We start from the raw sequence: 20,474 nt of genomic DNA, 5'->3' as shown, positions 1-20,474 counted from the left end.
CAAAGCATTACTGAGACCAGTCTCAGTAGGTGTCCTCCAAAGGAATCTTCTTAGAATTCTGGATAACCTAAAACAGCCCCCACATGTGGATTCGGTTCTTAGTTTTTGCAGAGTAAGTGTATTTGCTTTTCAGACTTTAGAACTCCCATTCCATTTGGGATTTCCTGGGGTCACAGTAGTGACGCAGACTTCTGAAGGCAGCACATCTATCTGAAGCAGCATGATTTCCCATCAAGAATTGATCAGTGCCTTTCAGTATAACCCTCCTGATTTTATGTCAGATTGAGCCAAGCCTTTCAATTAACCACTTCTAATGAGAGCTTTGTTCCTTGCCTGATTGGCCAGGAGCACTAGGGAACCTTCCATTCTACAGCACCACTACAAGTAGGCCTTTGGTAGGACAATTTTGGAGGCATCATTGGTCTCATAAATGTAGACAAAGTTTCCAGGGGCATTCTTCCACCCCTAAAAAGTTAAGCAAGCAAGCAAATGGGAGTTAGGCCAGAAACAGCCAGGACCCGATTAAAAGTTAAGGTGGTTACACTTGAAATTTGAAACTAGAGTGGCCCCAAACGTGGATGTGCCAGGACTGCAGCAAGGAGAGCCAGAGCTGCTAGGAGGTGGCCAGCAGGCAGCAGGATGGGGCAGGAATGTTCTGAGGCCTATTTTTATAGCAACCATTTTGTAAGGCTATTGAGCAGCAGGGCAGTAGGACATTGAAGCTGGGACTCCTACTCTTGTAACCCTCAAGAGGGAAGAAGTGGTCCTGAGTCTTGGATACAAAATTATTAAGTGGCAGATCAATAAAGGATATAATTAGAAAGGTGAGCATACTCAGGAATGAAAGACTGTTTAGAGAAAAGGGAAACAAATGGAACTTGTAAAGAGAAAAAATACATAATTATTGTATTTGTATTGTATTGTAATAATACATAATTATTACAGATGAAGAGGTTAAACAGTAGATTAGGAACAGGTGAAGAGTGTTACGAACAAAAAGAAAACTACACCTAGACATAGCTTAATGAAAGCTGCACAGCACCTAAGAAAAACTTGAAAGCAGCCACAGAGAAAAGACATTCAAGAACAACATAATGATAGGAGCGTTCTCAACAGCAAAACCTAGCAAATAATGCTTTAAAGTGTTTGTGAAATTATCTTAGAATTATGCTTGGCAAGACATTCAGGAATAAAGGCAGAATACAGGCAATTATAGGTAAAGAAAAGCTGGGATCATTATGTACCACAAGACTTGCTCTAAACTAGTGGTGTTCAAGTAGGAATGATTTTGCCTCCTAGCAGATATTTGGGAATATTTAGAGACATTTTATTGTTGCTACTGGAGATGCTACTAGCATCTAGTGAGTAGAGGCCAGGGAGGCTCTTAAACATCCTACACTGCACTGGACAGTTCCCCTACAACAAATAATTATTTGCTTCAAAATTTCATGGTGCTGAGTTTGAGAAACCCTCCTCTTAAAGGAATTCTAAAGAATGGACCTCAGGGTAAAGGAAAATGATCCCAGAAGACCAGTACTCTGAAATGCGACAAAGAATATTGAACATACGAAATGGTTAACATGGCCCCTGACCCAAGTCAGTATTTTCTCTATGGAATAAATTTTAGTGTCTTATTCGTGAAGTAGAAAGAAAAAAATAGACTACTGGAACTATTGGATAGTAATAATATGTAAGTCCAGAGAAGAGAATTTGAACTGAAGTGTTTGAAAAAGTCTTTGTTGTTTGGGAGGATGACGATCTATTGTTTAATTTACTTAACAGTTTTTAAAAATAAAATGTGTGGTACAATTTCAAGAGTAATTATTAAAAGAATAGAAATAGACTGTGGAAACTCCAAGAAAAGATAGAGGAAAAATGGATTAAGGGAATACCAACCAAAAAAATCCAGACAGAAAATGAGAAACAGGGACAAATAGAAATAAAAAGATGGTAGAATCCAGTCCAAATATATCAGTCTCTAAGGGTGATGGACTAAGCTTGACAATTAAAAAGACAGATTGTCAGATTTTTAAAAATACAGTGATTTGCTGTTTACAAGAGATCTACCTAAAGCAGAAAGGGCATTTAACAAAAAGACAGCTAGTGTAGTCATCATTGTCTTTTTCCTTCTATTGCCTTAGGGTTTATTCTGCTGTCTTTCTAGCTTCCTGAAATAGGTACTTGGCTCATAACATTTTTATTCTTTTAACTACTTTTGCTGGATCCTACAGATTTCAATAAGTGGTATTTTCATTGTCACTCAATTTTTAAGTATTTTAATCTTTGATCCTTGAATTGTTTAGCAGTATTTTTTTATTTCTAAATTTGCAAGGATTTTAAAATGTATCCTTTTGTAATTAAATTCTTATTGAATTGTTTTTATTGATCAAGATCATTGACTATATTAGACCTGTTTGAAATTTATTCAGTCTTTAAGATTTAGTGCATAACTTTTAATAAATTTTCCATATACGTTTGATTAAAATGTATTACCTCTAATTTTGGATGTAGAACTCCTATGTCCATTAGATGAGCTCTGTGTCCATTGTTCATTGCATTATTCAGGTCTCTTTAGCCTTGCTTATTTTGTTTGCATTATCTGTTATTGAGAGAAATATGTTAAAAATCTCCATGTGTGAGGGTAGATTTATCAATTTCTCACTAAAGTTCAGTCCATTTTTTGCCTCAAATATTTGAGGCATGGGTGGGTGGGATGGATGGATGGAGTAGGCAGCTTTTTCAATTGATTCCCAATGCTCATTTCTTCATAGTATTCATGCCCTTGCGTAATCCTTTCCCCTTTGAGTGAAGGCTGTATTTAATGAATCCTTCTAATTAATAGAATATGGCAAAAGCGATGTTAAAATGAGATTACAAAAGGACTGTGATGTCTATCTTGCACTCTCTCTGGCTCTCTCTTTTTTCAAAAAATATATCTTTATTGACTTCAGAGAGAGGAAGGGAGAAGGAGAGAGAGAAAACATCAACCATGAGAGTTTCATTGATCTGCTGCCTCCTGACGCCCCCTGCTGGGGACTGAGCCCGAAACCCAGGCATGTGCCCTGACTGGGAATCGAACCACAATCTCCTGGATCCTAAGTCGATTCCCAACCGCTGAGCCACGCTGGCCAGGTTCCCTGGCTCTCTTCGATAGCTTGCTTTGAGAGAATCCAGCTGTCATGCTGTAAGCTGTCCTATGGAAAGGCCCACGTGGCAAGGAACTGAAAAGAGGCTTTTGGCCAAAAGGCCTGAAAAGAGCTGAATCCTGCCAACAACAATGTGAGCAAGGTTGGAAGTGGGTCTTCCCAAGGCCTTCAAATGAGACCACAGTCCTGGCAGACCATTGAGTGGTACCTTATGGGAGGCTGAAGCAGAGGCCCAGCTAAGTCATGCCCGTGTTCTTAGTTCACACAAACTGAGATAATAAGTGTGTGTTGTTTAAGCCACTAAATTGGGGAATAACTTGTTACATAAAAAAAGATAACTACAAACAATAGGTGTATGTTTTAAATTGTTATACTTCCTTGTTTTTCTCTTAAAGAAAAATTTATCCAATAATAATAAAACTATATCAGGTTTCTTTTGGTTAGTATTTGCCTGAACTACTCTTTCCTTTACTTTCAACCCTTGCATGCCCTTATATTATGTTTCTTATAAACCATATATTTTCTTTTATCCAACCTTTAAATCTTTGTTTTAACTACTGAATTTGGTCTATTACATTATTATAATTACTGGTATTATTGACATATTTGGACCATTCTGTCATCCTAAATTAGTATTTCCATTTTCCCCACTTTTTTCTACTTTTTAAATATTTTCTTACTTACCAAAAAAAAAAAAAAGCTGTTTATATTACCCCTGTCCCACTAATAAAGGAAATAGTATTTGCACACGCTCATATTACTCTCTCCCTGGCCCCAGCCCCCATGCATCATGTTGCTATTATCTAGAATAGTTCAGTGGGAAAAAGAGGGACTGTGCAATAGATTCGGAAGAACTCTCCTTTTGCTAACTTCATAGTCTGGCTTCTTCCTATCTTCCTAACTATTCCTTCCTTTCCTCAGTCTGCTTCAGCTGTGCTACCTGTCCTGTTTTATGAATCCATTAAGATTGTTTTTGCTTTAGGATCTTTTAAAATTGGTATTCCCTGTGCCTGAAATGCCGGCTTTTCCTAGCTTATGCCAAGGGTATGCTACAGCCAGCTCATACTAGCTCGTGGGAGCCAATTGTATGCATCTTTTCCCAAAACCATGTTCAGTGACTTCACATTAGTAGTTGAAAATTGTCATATGAGTATTTACACCACAGACATTGTCAAATATTAGAAATCAGTAATCTTTGTTTTTAAAATCTGGAGAGCCTGCTTACCAGCACAGCAGTGATCTTACTGAAGTTGTCCTTCCCCTCCCCAGTCATGATCTGTCTCAGAACACATATCATTGAACTTACTGCTTCTTGAAATGTCTTTGTTTTTGTTTTGCTTATTTTGTCTTCTGTTACTTCAGTATATTCACAATGAAAGCAGCATCTTTATCTGCCTGTCCATCCCAAGGGCCTAGAATAGTACCCAGCACATCATAAGAACTTAATAAATTCTTGTTGAATTAATTGAATAAATGAGTAGCTCATAGTGGTGATAATTTTAAGCTGTGTCATTCTCTTGTGAATTTTCTGCAACCATTAGAGAGGGAAAAGAATTACACTTTCCTTTTTTTTTTTTTTATAAGCTTTTATTATGGAAATTTCCTAAGTTACAGAAAAGTGGATAGAATATAATGGACCTTCACAAACCCATTACCTACCTTCAATCATGCTTTTAAGCCCCCACCTAACTTTTTTCTGGGGTATTTTAAAGAAAATTCCAGACATCATATGATTTTAGTTACCCTTTAAAAAAATAGCAACCCATCACATTCAAATTTCTCTGATTGTTTCAAAATGTCTTGACACTTTTATAAGAGTTCACCTTTTTGTCTGGCTGGCGTGGCTCAGTGGTTGAGCATCCACCCACGAGCTAGGAGGTCATAGTTCCAATTCCCATTCAGGGCACGTGCCCCAGTTGCTGGTTCAATCCCCAGTAGGTGGCAAGAGGGAGGCTGCCAATCAATGACCCTCTCTCATCGATGTTTCTATCTTTCCCTTCTCTTTGAAATCAATAAAAACATATTTTTTTAATAAAAGAGTTCATCTTTTTTTAGTTTATGCCATTTATTTGTTGAAGAAATCAGGTTATCTGTCATGTAGAATTTGCCACATTCTGAATTTTATGATTGCATATTTGGTGTGATATTTAACATGTTCCTCCTCTGTTTTCTGTGAGCTGGCAATTAGATGAAAAGACTTGATTAGATTTAACTTCCATTCTTCTAACATCTTAGGTCGCACAGTATACTTTTCATTGAATTACATTAGGAGATTGTGTTGTCCCACTTTTAATGATGTTAAGATTGATCAGTGGGTTCCAGATCACCCTGATCCATCCACGATAAAGTTCTGCCTTAGCCTTTCACCTAATGGTTTTTGCAATCATTGATGGTCATTGTCTAGATCCATTATTTCATTAGGAGTTAAAAATTGGTCATTTTATTTTCTAATTATATTGTCCCATCTGCAATTATTAGCCAGGGTATTTCTATAATGAAGAAATGTTCTTTATTTAGTTATCCTTATATACAGTTGGTATAGGAAAGGCAGGATAATTGTTGGATTCTTTCTGTGGATTATTTTTTAGAATTACATGTTGATTTTAGCAACTCTGTAAAAGTGATTAGATTTTTTAACTTTATTTTTCAATTACAGTTTACATTCAGTATTATTTTGTATTAGTTTTAGGTGTACAGCATAGTGGTTAGGTATTTACATAATACATGAAGTGATTCCCCTGGTAAGTTTAGTACTCACCTGGCACCATATGTAGTTATTAGAATATTATTGAGTATACTCCCCACGCTGTACTTTACATCCTGTGACTGTTTTGTACATCTTTTTTTTTCCTTCAAATTGTTCTTCTTAATCCCTTCACCTTTTTTAGTCAGCCCTTCAACCCCCATACTCTCTACAACCATCAGTATGTTTTCTATGTCATCGAGTCTGTTTCAATTTTGCTTGTTTGTTTGTTTTGTTATTTAGATTCCATATATAAATAAAATAATGTATTTGTAAAAGTGATTATATTTTTAAAATATGTTGGATATTTTGCATATTTGCATTTCAATCCATTGCATCATTTACTTTTAGTAGTCATATCATTCCATTTTAGCCAGGGGGAACTCCTTCAGGTTGGCTTTTCTGTCCTTTGGCATGACCCAGTTATTTATTTATTTATTTTAATCCTCACCTAAGGATATTTTTTCCCATTGCTTTTCAGAGAGAGTGGAAGAAGGAGAGAGATAGAGAGATAGAGAGAGAGAGAGAAAGAGAGAGAAACATTGATATGAGAGAGACACATCTATTGGTTGCCTCCCGCACTCACTCCATCCAGGGGCGGGATCGAGCCTGCAACCGAGGCATGTGCCCTTGACTGGAATGGAACCCGAGACCTTCAGTCTATGGGCCAACGCTCTAACCACTGAGCCAAACCAGCTGGGGCTGACCCAGTTATTTTGATAGCTTGTTGCCTATTTCCCAAGCTCATCGTATATATATTTAAGGTTATGGGACTTTAAATTAATTTCTTTAATTTTTATATTGGCATCTATTTTCTCAATATTTAAAATCTTGGTTCTTAATGGCCTTTGCATATTTTTTAAAATGTTCTTTCTTTCTCTTCTACCAGACAGTTGTAATTATATAGCTTGCACAATAAAGAATCAAAGTTAAGGAAGTGCTCAAACACCACAAACACTGCTGTCCCAGGGAACCCAGTCTTTTTTTATTTTTTTCTTCATACCTAGTTTACCAAATTCTTGTGGGGTGCTTCTTTGAATATAAAATATGTGGCAAGTGTTTGTATAAAAACATTGCTTGATTAAACCACCTAATGTCATTTACAAAAGGTCGGACAGCAACTGAAGGCAGAGAGCTTTTATTGCTGTTATCAACAGCAGCAGTGTGGGAAGTAGCCCATGTCTAGCATGGTATTGAGCAGGTAATAAATATTGAATTTCTTTTTTCATTGTAGATTTGGATGACTTTAAGAGACCCTACTAGGCTGGAGTCCTAAAAGAATAGTATTTCCAGAGGTTTTCATATTGTTAAGAAAAGGAATGAGCTATGTTTACTTCTTAGAGATTTGTTTTTGCTCTTCTTGGAGAGGGAGCCACATTCTCCAAGCAATGCTGATTGAGTTGTACACTCTCACATTAAAATCTGAATATGAAAGTGGGTTCTATATTAATACAGAGACGACAGACAATTATTTGGTGCTGGTGCTTCTTCAATACCAGTGAGAAACTAACTTGGTTTACTTTTTCCCCCAGATGATGGCCATAAGAAAGCACGAAATGCTTATCTCAATAATTCCAATTATGAAGAAGGAGATGAATATTTTGATAAAAACTTGGCACTCTTTGAGGTAATATGTGGGAGAAAACTAGGACAGATTTCAGGAACAGAGATTTCAATATAGTAGCTGTTATCCATTAGTTTTAAAACAATACAGGCTGGATAATTTAATAGCTAATTGTTAAAATACAATACTTAGAACTTGTCATTGTGGTTGATTTAATCTGTATAATCTAATTATTACTAATTAATGGGTAGCAATTAAATCAAATTCCTATGAAATAGGAAGAGGAATGTTGACAACACAGGCATATGGAGAACCTTGCTATCAAATTCAGCTGGGATTTAAATGTTTAAATTGGAATTATCTTCTGAGTGTAAAATAATGTGTTTTTCAACTCTGTGTTTGAGAAGACTGACATTTACCTTCAAACTACTAATCAAAAAGCAGTGTGGCAAGCAGGCTGCTAGAGGCAGAGGACCTGTGTGTCTTCTCTAAGACAGCATGGCCTCTGCAGTCGGGTTGTTGAAAGGAACTATTTTATTCCAGTGTTTATGTCCACTGCCTTTGTTTGGCTTTGGACAGTGATATGAGTGCCACTTCTCAAGTGTGCCCATTTTTTAAATGATGTTTTCTTTCAGCTTCCTTCAAGAAAAGGTCTGAGGTGAATATTTAGTTCAATTACAGAAGTTTTTTGTTGACCTGTTCTTGGTGCTAGGAATAATAGCCATAAATTAGTAGAATGTTCATAGCCTAAAGAAAGAGAGTACTCTGATTAAAGGTCATATTATCAATGTTTTTTATGAGATTACACCTGTCTGTAGGGGCCAGTATGATTTTGTTTTTACTGTAAAGTTAAGCTATTAGAAAGAACCAGGAAGCTTTTCGTTTAAGAATTTTATAAGGATTCACATAGGCCTGATTTAGTGTGATATTTTAATGTGGGGGGAAATAAAGTCTCATTGATAAATCGTCTTAAAATATTTACCCATGAAATATTTTCTCATTTACTTTGCAATTTTCTGATAAGTGGTCATTTTGATGCTATTTCCAGTGTGTTCTTCATCACTCGTCTCTTCCATACTTGTTTTTTTTAGGAAGAAATGGACACCAGACCAAAGGTGTCCTCTCTCCTCAACCGCATGGCTAATTACACTAATCTGACTCAAGGAGCAAAGGAACATGAGGAGGCGGAGAACATCACTGAAGGGAAAAAGAAGCCCACCAAGGTGAGGCCTTAGAAAACCAGGATAGATGAGAAGAGCCCCATACATAAAAAAGGAGGAATATCCAGTATCTCACTGTCATGCAGTCTAAATTTTAGTGTGGGGACACATCCTTAAGATGTTTTAACTGTGTTGATAAATGTTCTAAGGAAACTATAAGCAGGGTAAAGAGACCAGCAAGGGAGCCAGAGCAGAGGGCACTGCTATTTTAGAGAGGTTGATAGGGTGATATCTGAGCAGGGCCCTCCCTGATGTGAGGGAGTGAGCCACGTGATAGCTGGGAGAAGAGCATGCCAGCGCCAGGCAGCAGCACTTCAGAAGAAGCGTGTCCACACCTACCTGCTGGTGCTATCTTTCTGGGTTTTTCCAAGACCAAATATCAGTCTTTTTTATCAAAATGAAAATATGGAACAATATTACAAGTTAGTTTTTTGGTTGTTCCGGGGTAAAACAATCCTCAGATCTTTATTTTACCAACTACATTTATCAACTACCATGAAGGATTTATACCAGATTCTGAAGATCAAGTCATTAGTCCATTTTTAAGTGAAAAGAGAAAAGTAACAGCTTGGAACAACAGAAATTTTTTAAGTTGTTGGGGTGCACTTAAAAGTTTATTTGTATGCAAATGCCTATGTAAACACGTGGGGACCTATGAAAGGTAAAACTGTATAGCTCTAGGAATAATAAAAGGTACGTGATAGACATTTCTAAATTGGAGATTTTATTTGTGCCTCTTTTAAATTATTTATTAAACTTATCTCTGCTTTGAGATAAATGTGATAGTTAGGGAGCAAGTTTTCATATAAAAGTAAAGAGATCAAGTCCTCTTTTCTAGATGACTAGATAACTTTTTCTTTTGCCAACATCTTTCTTTTCAGAGCCCCCAAATGGGCACCTTCATGGGTGTCTACCTCCCGTGTCTACAAAATATTTTTGGAGTGATCCTGTTTCTACGCCTTACATGGGTGGTGGGCACAGCTGGAGTTCTTCAGGCCTTTGCGATTGTCCTGATCTGCTGCTGCTGCGTAAGTGCAGAGGTGGCTCCTGGAGACCACCTGGAACCTTGCCAGTGCTCAAGAGTATGTGCACTTGACCTCTTGGGGAATAAAACAAAGAATACTAGGGAAAGACTCATTTCAACAGGAGGGATTATTTTGATATTAAAACCAAAAGGATTTTCAGTTATTTAATGTCAGTCACTGCTTATATCTATAATAAGATTTACTAGAAATTATAATGAAAGTCTACAGGAAGCAGAAGATACAGCCTACAAAGGATTCAGAATACAAACCACTTGAGCCTGATAGCACCAAAGTTTTCACAGAAAATGTGTTAGAAAATGGGGCATACTGCTCCAGGAGAGAGCTGAGAAACAAAACTGATTGTTGTTTGGGAGTGAGGATCGTTTGTTTTGTTTTGAAGGCTCATTCATTTTCTCTTTCCCAGAAATTCACATGTTTTTCCCAGGTCTTCTCTCCACTATACTGAGAACATTTTTTCCCCCTCACCCAACGATATGATTTTTATTGATTTTTTTTAGAGAGACGAAGGGTGAGAGAAAGAGAGAAAGATCAATGTGAGAGAGAAACATCGATTGGTTGCCTTCCATAATGCACCCTGACTGAGGATCGAATTCACAACCCGGGTACATGCCCTAACTGCCACCTTTTGGTGTATGGGACAGTGCTCCAACCAACTGAGCCACACTGGCCAGGCCATACTGAGAACATTTTCATCTATAAGTTGATAGGGGTTTTTTTAAATTATTATTTTATTTCCCTGGCTGGATGGCTGTTGGTTGGAGCATCGTCCTGTACACCAAAAGTCTGTGGGTTTGATTCCCAGTCAGGGCACATACCTAGGTTGCAGGTTCCATTCCCCTGGGGCGCCTATGGGAGGCAACCAATTGATGTTTTTTCACATCGCTGTCTGTCTGTCTCCCCTTCTCTCCCCCTCTCCACCTTCCTCTCTCTCTAAAATCAATAAACATATCCTCTGGTGTGGATAAAAAAATTATATTTTATTATTTAACTAGCAACTGACCTCTTTTATTGCATCACCATTATATCCTCCGTGTGCATTATGCTCAGCAGAACACTCTGCAGAGCAGCGCAAGCAGCCATAGTCTGTATCATTAAGTTAAAATTAGTGGTACCATCTTTTTTTTTCCATTTTCTTAGTCTTGAAACCTTATTGCCATGTTTGGCTCTCTGATTGCCTCTTACACCCAGCCAGCTCCCCAGGCCAATCATGCCTCCCTCTGAAATCTCTTACATTCCGCACTCCCTTTGTATTTCCATTGCTGCCACTGCAGTCCCTGTCTGTCACGGAACTACTGTAACAGCCTGCTGGCAGGGCACGCTGCCTCCATCTACTCCGTCTGCAGTCCATGCTGTACTCTGCTGCCAGGTGATGTTTTAAAAATACAGTTCTTAGGAGCTCAGAGGTCTTCAGTAGTTCTCCTCCTTACTGAATATTGCTCTTGTTATTGTAGCCAGCCTTTACTCCGTTTCTAATCTGTTTTCCAAGTTGTTTGGGAAATCCAAGAGGAGATCAGTGGTTCTCAATAGCACCTAACCTACTGATTATGATGTAGGGGCATTTTAATAGAATACTCCAGGTAATAGTAGTGTGACTTGTGTAATAAGTTGTACCCACATCATCTCATTTCCATGCCATTAGGTATGACAGGTAACTTCCTCCATAAAAGTAGGTAGAGGTAAATTTTCCCTAAGTTCTCTGAGGTCCACAGATGGGAAATAGCACAGAAAGGTATATAGTAACAATCTCCTCCCTTCTTTTTCCTTACAGACAATGTTGACTGCCATCTCCATGAGTGCCATTGCGACTAATGGAGTGGTGCCAGGTCAGTAGGCTAAGCACAGACTTCAGGGACTGTCGGTGGTTACTGTGTGTTTATTATGTGAAGGCCTGAAGGTAAACTTTCAAGGAATCGAATCCTGTTTTGATCTGTTGGCCATAGATACTAATGCTATTTAACTTTAGAATATCATCTTTAAAAGTTTCTTTATGTTCTAGGCTAGAATCTTTCATTTTTACTGCATTCTTAGCTTCCTTTAGTTAGAATATATTTAATTGGGCCCTCTTGTGCCCCTAGTAATATTTATCCTTCATGCATATTTTTATTCTTACTTATGATTCTTCACATACCTCTTTGTGTTTTAGCTGGGGGCTCATATTTTATGATTTCCCGGGCACTGGGCCCAGAGTTTGGTGGAGCTGTTGGCCTCTGCTTTTACCTTGGTACCACATTTGCAGCAGCCATGTATATCCTTGGTGCCATTGAAATCTTTCTGGTGAGTAGTCACTTAGTTGTGTTCTCCGATGTGGGTAATATAGATTTGGATTTACTTTGTTCTTCGATGTCAAAGCTTCTGAGAGATCAGCTGTAAGTGATTGATTGTGATCAGCTGACCTGTTACAGGCTTACCTCATTTTATTGCATTTCAGTTTATTGTGCCTTGCTTTATTGCACCTAGCAGACACATGTTGGCCTCCTAGTTAATATGCAGCAGAAAGGCTGAGGGTATCCTTTGCCTGCCTACTCCTTCCCCTCCTCCCAATCACCACCACCCCACCACCTCAACCAAGAAGTTAGTCTCCAAGGAAGATTTGTACCAATGGGAGGGAAAGTAAAATAAAGTTGTGGGCTTTTTTAATATTTTTATCCCAATGAAATAGAATTTTTTTCATTTCTTTATTCACTAGGATATATTTTTTACTATTTAAACTAATGATAGCAGAAGTAGGACTCAAGATGACCATTACAATTATTTTACATAACCCTTTGTCTATAAGTTATTAATGCATTCCTTGTTTTTTCGATTTGGAAATACAGATATTCAGAACAGCATGTAGACTGAAAAAAAAATTGGTGATATCCCATTTCTGTAGGCATTCTAGATCCAAACAGAAATTAGGCTAAGTCTCCAGCCATTTGTCTGTCTCAGCTTTGCTTTCTTTTGTGAAACCAAATCAAACTACAGCATCCTTTTACTTGCTTACTTTGAAATTACCTAATTTTCTACTTTTTCTGCGTAACAGATATATATTGTCCCCCGGGCGGCCATATTTCGAAGCGATGATGCCCTGAAGGAATCAGCAGCCATGCTAAATAACATGCGTGTCTATGGCACAGCCTTCTTGGTCCTCATGGTGTTGGTGGTCTTCATCGGCGTGCGCTATGTGAACAAGTTCGCCTCACTTTTCCTGGCCTGTGTCATTGTGTCCATCTTGGCCATCTACGCTGGAGCCATCAAGTCGTCTTTTGCCCCTCCACACTTCTCGTACGTTTCTGTCTCTCTGACGAACCATTCATGTTGGGTAGTCATTAGCAGTATCTGGCGATGTGATCATTTCAAGTGAGAATTTTCCAGCATCTCTGAAATGTCCCTTTTGGATAAGCCTGGTCAGCATCTGGCGGGAAGCCTCCCAGCAGACTGCCTAGTTTGTTCGTGTTGATGCTGTTCCTTATGTCCCAGGCGTAAACCTGGCAGCTGTAACTATCATTTGGCTGTAGATAATTAGTTTTTTAAACCCTCTGATAATGATTGGGCATATTTGAACTAGTCATAAAAGGCTTTTCAAACAGTATAGTTATTGCCAGCAACCTTTATAAAGTATTTAACTGGGGGTTCCTTTCATTAATGTAAAAGCAAAGTCAAAGGAAACCTAAACTCCTACCAAAATATTTGTAATTCATTGAATTTTTTATTCTGTTAGTACCAGAATGGACTTCCTAGCCATAAAATAAAGGGAAATAAATGTCATTATTTGCACTGCTATCTCTCTGTGTATAAGTTATATTATACACCATAAGTAGTTCTGGTACCGTAAAGTATGTTTTTTGAAGCAGTAATGGATTTGTGCAGATATGTGACTCACAAGCTCACCTGTTTTCCATTTGACTAGTGGCAGAGGGACTAACCAGCACTGAGTATTATTTGAAATTTGTTATAGAGATTGTCTTTGAAAAGTTACCTGGATCATACAGGGATTAAATTCATCAGTACTATGTGGATTTAACCTGATTACAGAAAAGTGGATTTTCCAAGATGAAAAATTAGGTTCAGAGATATTAACTTAAATTACTTGCCCAAACGTTAGTTAATAGCAGAGCAAGAGCATGAACTCTCTGAGTTTCTTACTGCCAGTCCAGTATTTCTTCTATGCTAAATGATGTCAGCAATAGGTTCCATCATACTTTTTTAATCTGCTCATCTAGAGACTACAGCACAGCTAAAGACCCATTTCAGAGTCATAAAAATACTAAGGCCACATTCTGGCTATGTCTTAACTTGGGAAATTCCATTTTGCCTCAGGTTCTCCTCTGATGCTTCTCCTCTTTTCTGGTGGATAAAAAGGTTATGATATGTGATATTTTCTTTAAAATATTCCAGCAAAGCCCTAGCCAGTTTGGCTCAGTGGTTAGAGCATCGGCCTGTGGACTGAAGGGTCCTGGGTTCAATTCCGGCCAAGGGGACATACCTCGGTTGCAGGCTTATTCCCCGGCCCTGGTCTGGGCTCATCCAGGAGGCAACCAATCGATGTGTCTCTCTCACATCGATGTTCCCCCCTCTCTTTCTCTCTTTCTCTCTCTTCCATGCTCTCTGGAAAGCAATGGAAAAGATATTCTCGGGTGAGGATTTAAAAAAACCAAATATATATATATTCCAGCAAAAAAGACAAAAAACCTAGAGGAATGCATGAAACAAGACTGGGAAATGTTGAAAGTGGTTGAAGCTGAGTAATGGGTACATGGTTCATTGTGTATGCATGCTATCATCTTGCAGATTTTAAAAGTTACTTTGTTCCTCCTGAAAGGTATTTTAACTGTGGGTGTATTATTCCTTTGTACGTATTCATATCTCCGGACTAAAGAAAAAATAAAATCAGCAGTGAATATTTCTGTTATCCTTAAATACCCTCACTCCCACTGGGTCCAGGCTCATGTTCAAAACAGGTCTCTCTTAGGCCACAGAGAGATTGCTTTTTAATTCTAGCCAAGCTGTATTCCTCCAAACAGTGGCCAGAGGTTTGACCTTTAGCAAAACATTTTCAAGGGGTTTGTTATGAACATAAGCCTTTTCTAGACCAAAAATAAAATTAGGGGAATTTTTTTTCTTTTTGGTAAGAACAGAAGGACCTAACAATTGGTTAATAACCTAGAAATTGTGGAAGATGAATCAGCAGTGTATTATTCACAGTCTTCATATTTGAATTCTGTCACTACCAGCTACCATCTGTGTGACCTCATGCACAGTACTTTATCTCCCCAGGCTTCAGTTCCTCCATCCACAAAATCAAAATAATACATATTTTGTGAGATTGCTATGAGGATTAAATTGGCAGAAGATGTAAGTCACCATTTGCAGAGCTAGTCAATAAATAGTTTCTTTCCCATCCATGACAGTGAAGATCTCAGAGATGACATTTTCCTTTTACTAACCTCTTTATTATTTCCTAACCCATTTCGAACCCATTTTCTTTTTAAAAATCTTCTTCCTGTGCTTTATTTTCTGTTTGTTTTTACTTAGGGTCTGCATGCTGGGGAACCGCACCCTTTCATCAAGACACATCGACACTTGCTCTAAGACCAAGGAGATCAACAACATGACAGTACCATCGAAGTTATGGGGCTTCTTCTGTAACTCCAGTCAGTTTTTCAATGTCACCTGTGACGAATACTTTGTTCACAATAATGTCACATCAATCCAGGGCATTCCTGGATTGGCTAGTGGTGTCATTAAAGGTAAGTCGGGAAGTTTTTGAACAAGTTTTTCCTTTGAGGAAAAGGGGCTTTGCCCTCTTAGACTCCTTTGTAGTCCATGAAGACTCACTGCCAAGTGTCATTCCCCGCTTAAGCTCAGCACACAACCCTTAATTCAGCATCTTTCTGCTTTTCTATTAATGAATTTATTCTTTCTCAGGACTCCCTTACAGTGTTGTCTGCGAAAAAATTACCTCCTTTTGAGAGCAGAGCTGAGCAAATCACTTTTTAACCTAGAATAAATAATAAAATATCCGTTGTGTTATAGTAAAATTACTACTCATCTTCCAGCATGACAGCTGGAATGTAACTATTTTAATGTCACCGCATCCACATGTGTGTTTTCCTAACTTGGCTGCATTTCTGAAACTCTTTCCTTAAGCGACTTCTATTTTAAATGCGTGGTCCCCAGATTTCTTTGCGTGTAAGCAAGTTTACACTAAGAAACAGCATTGATGACCAATAAAAAAATAATAGGTTTTGCGGGGCATTTAGCTTTAGTCTGCTTAAGTTTTACTGCTTCGCATTAGTAAACTTAACTGGACTTGTATGTACCAAAGCATTTTGTCAAATCATATTTGAACCAGATGAGAAAGGGCATTTTTAGTTTTTTTTTAATGTGTGCTGTATTGGACAATATGCGTGTGCATATATACATGTGCTCATGCAGAAGCAAACATACCTTTAAAAACTATATAAATGAGGAATCTGATTTAGAAATTTTTGGGGGTAGAAAATTGTATAATTATCTTGTTTCCTTACTATTGCTGTTTATATCCCCCCTCTTTTCCCCATTACAGAGAATCTTTGGAGTAATTATCTACCAAAGGGAGAGATCATTGAAAAGCCCTCAGCCAGATCATCTGATGTCTTAGGCAACTTAAACCATGAGTATGTCCTCGTTGACATCACCACCTCCTTCACTCTTCTGGTGGGGATCTTCTTTCCCTCTGTCACAGGTAAGCATTTGGGCTGTTGTCTGTTTTAGAAGCTATCAGAGCCCGACCGGGCGTGGCTCAGCGGTTGAGCGTCGGCCTAGGATCCAGGCGATCAGGGTTCGATTCCTGGTCAGGGCACATGCCCGGGTTGTGGGCTCGATCAATGACTCTCTCATCGTTGATGTTTCTATCTCTCTCTCTGCCTCTCCTTTCCTCTCTCTGAAATCAATAAAGATATATTTAAAAAAAAAAAAAAAAAGCTGTCAGACACAAGGAGCGATTTCTCAGCAGACAGAATTATATTCTCAGGGTTCCTCGATTTGTTTCTGGCCTCAGTCTGACCTATCAGAGTGCCCAGGAACTTGAGGAGTTCACTTACTCTTTTTTCCTTCCCTGAAGGCATCATGGCTGGGTCAAACAGATCTGGAGATCTGAAGGATGCTCAGAAGTCTATTCCCATCGGCACTATCCTCGCCATCATGACCACCTCCGTTGTCTGTATCCTTTCATGGGTCCAGCCTGAGTCTCCGTCACAGGAACATCAGGGGGAACTAGAGTGATCAGTGTTTGTATCCTGGTAGTAAAGATATCTGCTTGCTACCACATCACTGCTCACCAGATAATCCAGCCACCTCATCTTTAAAATCCAAGAAGGGATTTCTAGGATTAGTAAATGTAGCAACTCATTTTACTGATAGAAGAAATACCCTGAGTGTCTACTTTCTATCTCGTCTTAGAGGGTGAACGTCCGTTTCCTTGACTCAGTATCGTAGATTTAAGCAATGTTGTCCTTTTTGGTGCATGTATTGAAGGCGTTGTTCTCAGAGACAAGTGAGTAGTTGATTTCTTGGTAAGAATTATGTCTTCTGTTTTGTCTGATCATCCCACATAGTCCCAAGACTCAAAACTCAAAGCCCAGCCTCAGGCATCTGTCATGGCTAGCAATTAGGAAATGATATGTACAGTAGTATACAGCTCCCAAAAAGGTTAGCGAGTGATAAGGGCCAATGTGTTGTTATAAATATGTGAGATATAATGAATATAGTTCTTAATGAAGTAGTGAATTTGTCTGAATAATAATGACTTTCCCGTATATTAAGAGCTATTGGAAAACCAAGACCTAAAGTAAAGGCAGGCGAGTTAAAAAAAACTTCCAGGTATCTCTAGCCTCTCCTCTAGGAGACATAAGTATGTATCCGTTTGGCATTCTAAATAAAAGCTTGAAACTTGCTGTCTCCATTTCCTTCATGAAGGTTGCTAAGTCTTTTTCCTTTCCTCTCACTCTGAGTATAAAATATGTTTTTGCAAGAAATTCCTAGAAAAACCTTTCCCTGAAACCTCCTATATCTCTTCCTGTTTTCCCTGTCTTGGGGAGGTAATAGCTTCACCATCCATCCACCCCTTTCACAGGAGCCTAGATGTCATCCTAAGGCTTTCCCATCAAGTCCCTCTTCCAGTTGGTTTCTAAGCCCTGTAAGTTCCACCTTTCCCCTTCATAGATCTCGTTCTTTCCACTATTCTTTATTCTCATCACTTCGTACAGGGATTCAGAATTCTTTGTAATAATCACCCTTTCAGTTTTACTATCTTCTAATAATCCCTCTTCCATGCTGCCACCAGAATGATTGTTCTAAAACACAAAATCTGATCATACCAACCTTCCTGCCTCAGAGCCTGCCAGAGCCCTTTAAACCCATTGCTTTGATCTGGCCCTGTTTACCTTTTTCCAGGCCATGTGCCATCCCATCATAAACTCCCAGCGTTAAATGTACTTGTGTCAGATCTCCATCCACCCACACATTCAAGTGGTTTCCTTTGCTAAGAATGGGGCATTCCCGCCTGCCAGACTTACAGTCACCCTCTAAGAGTAGACTGAGTGTCTCCTGTGCTGTGGCGCTTTCCCAGGCTCACCCAAGCAGAGAGAACCACTCCCCGTTGTTGAGCCACTGTATTGAACATGCTGTAGTATTGCGTTTAACACACCATATGCCAGCTACTTGTTTTCCTGTCTCTCTCCCCTACCGGATTGAGTTCTTTGAGGGCAGGAACCCTAATACAGGTCTACCTAATTTTATTGCACTTTGCAGAGACTGAGTTTTGTACAAATTGAAGGTTCATGGCAACCATGTATCGAGCAAGTCCATCAGCTGCTATTTTTCCAATAGCATTTGCTCACTTTGTGTCTGTCTCTCTGTCACATTTTGCTAATTTTCACAGCATTTCAAACTTTTTCAGTATTATATTTGTCGTGGTGATTTGTGGTTAGTGATCTTTGGTGTTACTATTGTAATTGTTTTGGGGGATGACAAACCTTGCCCATGTGAAACTTCAAACTTAATCAGTAAATGAGTTCTGTGTGTGCCGACTGCTCCACTCACTGGCAATTCCCTCATCTGCCTCCCTCTCCTCAGGCCTCCCTATTCCCTCAGACACAACAGTATTGGAATTAGGCCAAACAGTACCTCTACAACGGCATCTAAGTTTTCAAGCGAAAGGAAGAGTCGCACCTCTCTCACTTCGAATCAGAAGCTAGAAGTGATTTAGCTTAGCGAGGAAGGAAGGCATGGCCAAGGCCTGGGGGGCCGAAAGCGAGGCCTGCACCCGACAGTCTAAAGTTGTTTCCAGATTAAAGTCCCCCCCTCTTCCTTCTCTCTCAGGTTTGGGGATGCTGTGAAAGGTAACCTGGTGGTAGGCATCCTGTCGTGGCCATCCCCGTGGGTCATCGTTATTGGTTCCTTCTTCTCCACGTGCGGGGCCGGACTTCAGAGTCTCACGGGGGCCCCACGGCTGCTCCAGGCGATAGCGAAGGACAACATCATACCCTTCCTGAGGGTAAGTGACTCTCTCTCGTGCCCTCATCCTTCTTTTCTCAGGTCTTACAAGAAGCGGTGTGGTCTTTATAGGCTTGGAAATTACTAGATCAGATAATACGAAGACGTGGGTTTTTAGTAAAAGACTCACTGTACAAGTTTATATGTGAGTTGAGTAAAGGTGTTTAAAAGACAGTACAGTTGTAACACTGTTATCTTTCGGATATCCAGAACTATAGCCTTGACTCAAACGCTCCCACGCTCCTGTGCCTGACGTCTCCCTTGTCCGTACAGGTTTTCGGTCACAGCAAAGCCAACGGGGAACCTACCTGGGCTTTGCTCCTGACTGCTGCCATTGCCGAGCTGGGGATCCTTATCGCCTCTCTGGATCTTGTGGCCCCGATTCTTTCCATGTAAGAGCCAGTGTTTGTCTTTACTCTTCTTGTTTATGGAATGTATAATCCATGCTGATTTCCATCAGGCACATAACAGCAGTGGTAACAGCAGACTGAGCCAAGTACAGGTGTAGCTTCACCTGAATAGTAATATTCCCGGAAAGTGCCATGTATGGCTCATTGTCATGGTTTCTTCCTACCTGTGTAACTTCAGATGTCCTTTGCCTTCATGTCTGAGCATTATCAGTTGGTGGTAGCACTTACTACTACTGTTAGCTTTTATTCATTCAGCCGTGACTTACTGATGACTTACCACCTCCTCGGCCCTGGGCATTATACTGGGAATACACAGGTGAAGGAACTGACGGTGGGTGAAGGAAGCAGTGATCCCTGTTCGTTATGATGGGTGCCGTGGTGAAGGTGCACACCGAGTGCCATTAGGCCTCCCAAGGGAGGCGTCTAAGTGGACAGAGACTCAGGAAAGGTGTTCAGGAAGAAGTGACACTTGTATCTGGAGGGAGGACGGGTTGTTTGCTAAGCGACTAAGGGGCGAAAGCTATTCCAGGCAGAGGACACGTGAAGGCCTGAGGGGTGAGACAGTGCAGAGAGCGGAAGGCAGGTAGGCTTTGATGGAGCGGAGGGTGCCTGTTGGGAAGCGGCAGGCCAGAGAAGCAGGTGGAGCCAGGTCCCTGCGTACCTGGAACTTTCACCTGGAAGAAGCAGGTAATACTTTGAGACCAAAATGATTATATCTGTGTTTTAGAATGACCAATTTGGTATAAAAGATAGATTCGAAGGAAGCTAAAATTGAGCTGGGAATGCCAGTGGAAGCTTATTTAACTAATCTAGGAAGGAAGCAATGAGA

The 20,474-nt window shown here is 39.5% G+C and overlaps 1 protein-coding gene across 3 annotated transcripts in view; it reads left to right on the top strand.

Annotated features, from left to right (window-relative positions):
• The window catches only part of SLC12A6 (solute carrier family 12 member 6), an 80,887-nt gene that overhangs the window by 45,841 nt on the left and 14,572 nt on the right, over positions 1–20,474 (top strand). For all 3 annotated transcript variants that reach the window (XM_016199539.2, XM_016199538.2, XM_016199540.2), the window contains 12 exons: positions 7,422–7,516; positions 8,545–8,676; positions 9,555–9,701; positions 11,488–11,542; positions 11,863–11,993; positions 12,742–12,983; positions 15,234–15,448; positions 16,267–16,425; positions 16,804–16,902; positions 17,178–17,235; positions 19,062–19,236; positions 19,509–19,627. In XM_016199539.2, the coding sequence (XP_016055025.1) occupies positions 7,422–7,516; positions 8,545–8,676; positions 9,555–9,701; positions 11,488–11,542; positions 11,863–11,993; positions 12,742–12,983; positions 15,234–15,448; positions 16,267–16,425; positions 16,804–16,902; positions 17,178–17,235; positions 19,062–19,236; positions 19,509–19,627 (1,627 nt within the window). The remainder of the gene's footprint in view (positions 1–7,421; positions 7,517–8,544; positions 8,677–9,554; positions 9,702–11,487; positions 11,543–11,862; positions 11,994–12,741; positions 12,984–15,233; positions 15,449–16,266; positions 16,426–16,803; positions 16,903–17,177; positions 17,236–19,061; positions 19,237–19,508; positions 19,628–20,474) is intronic.

The sequence above is a fragment of the Miniopterus natalensis genome, chromosome 1 (assembly GCF_054644295.1).
Source record: "Miniopterus natalensis isolate mMinNat1 chromosome 1, mMinNat1.hap1, whole genome shotgun sequence".
NCBI classification, from domain to species: domain Eukaryota; kingdom Metazoa; phylum Chordata; class Mammalia; order Chiroptera; family Miniopteridae; genus Miniopterus; species Miniopterus natalensis.
The sequence above is the reverse complement of the archived record's forward strand: the minus strand, read 5'-3'. Positions and strand labels throughout refer to the sequence as shown.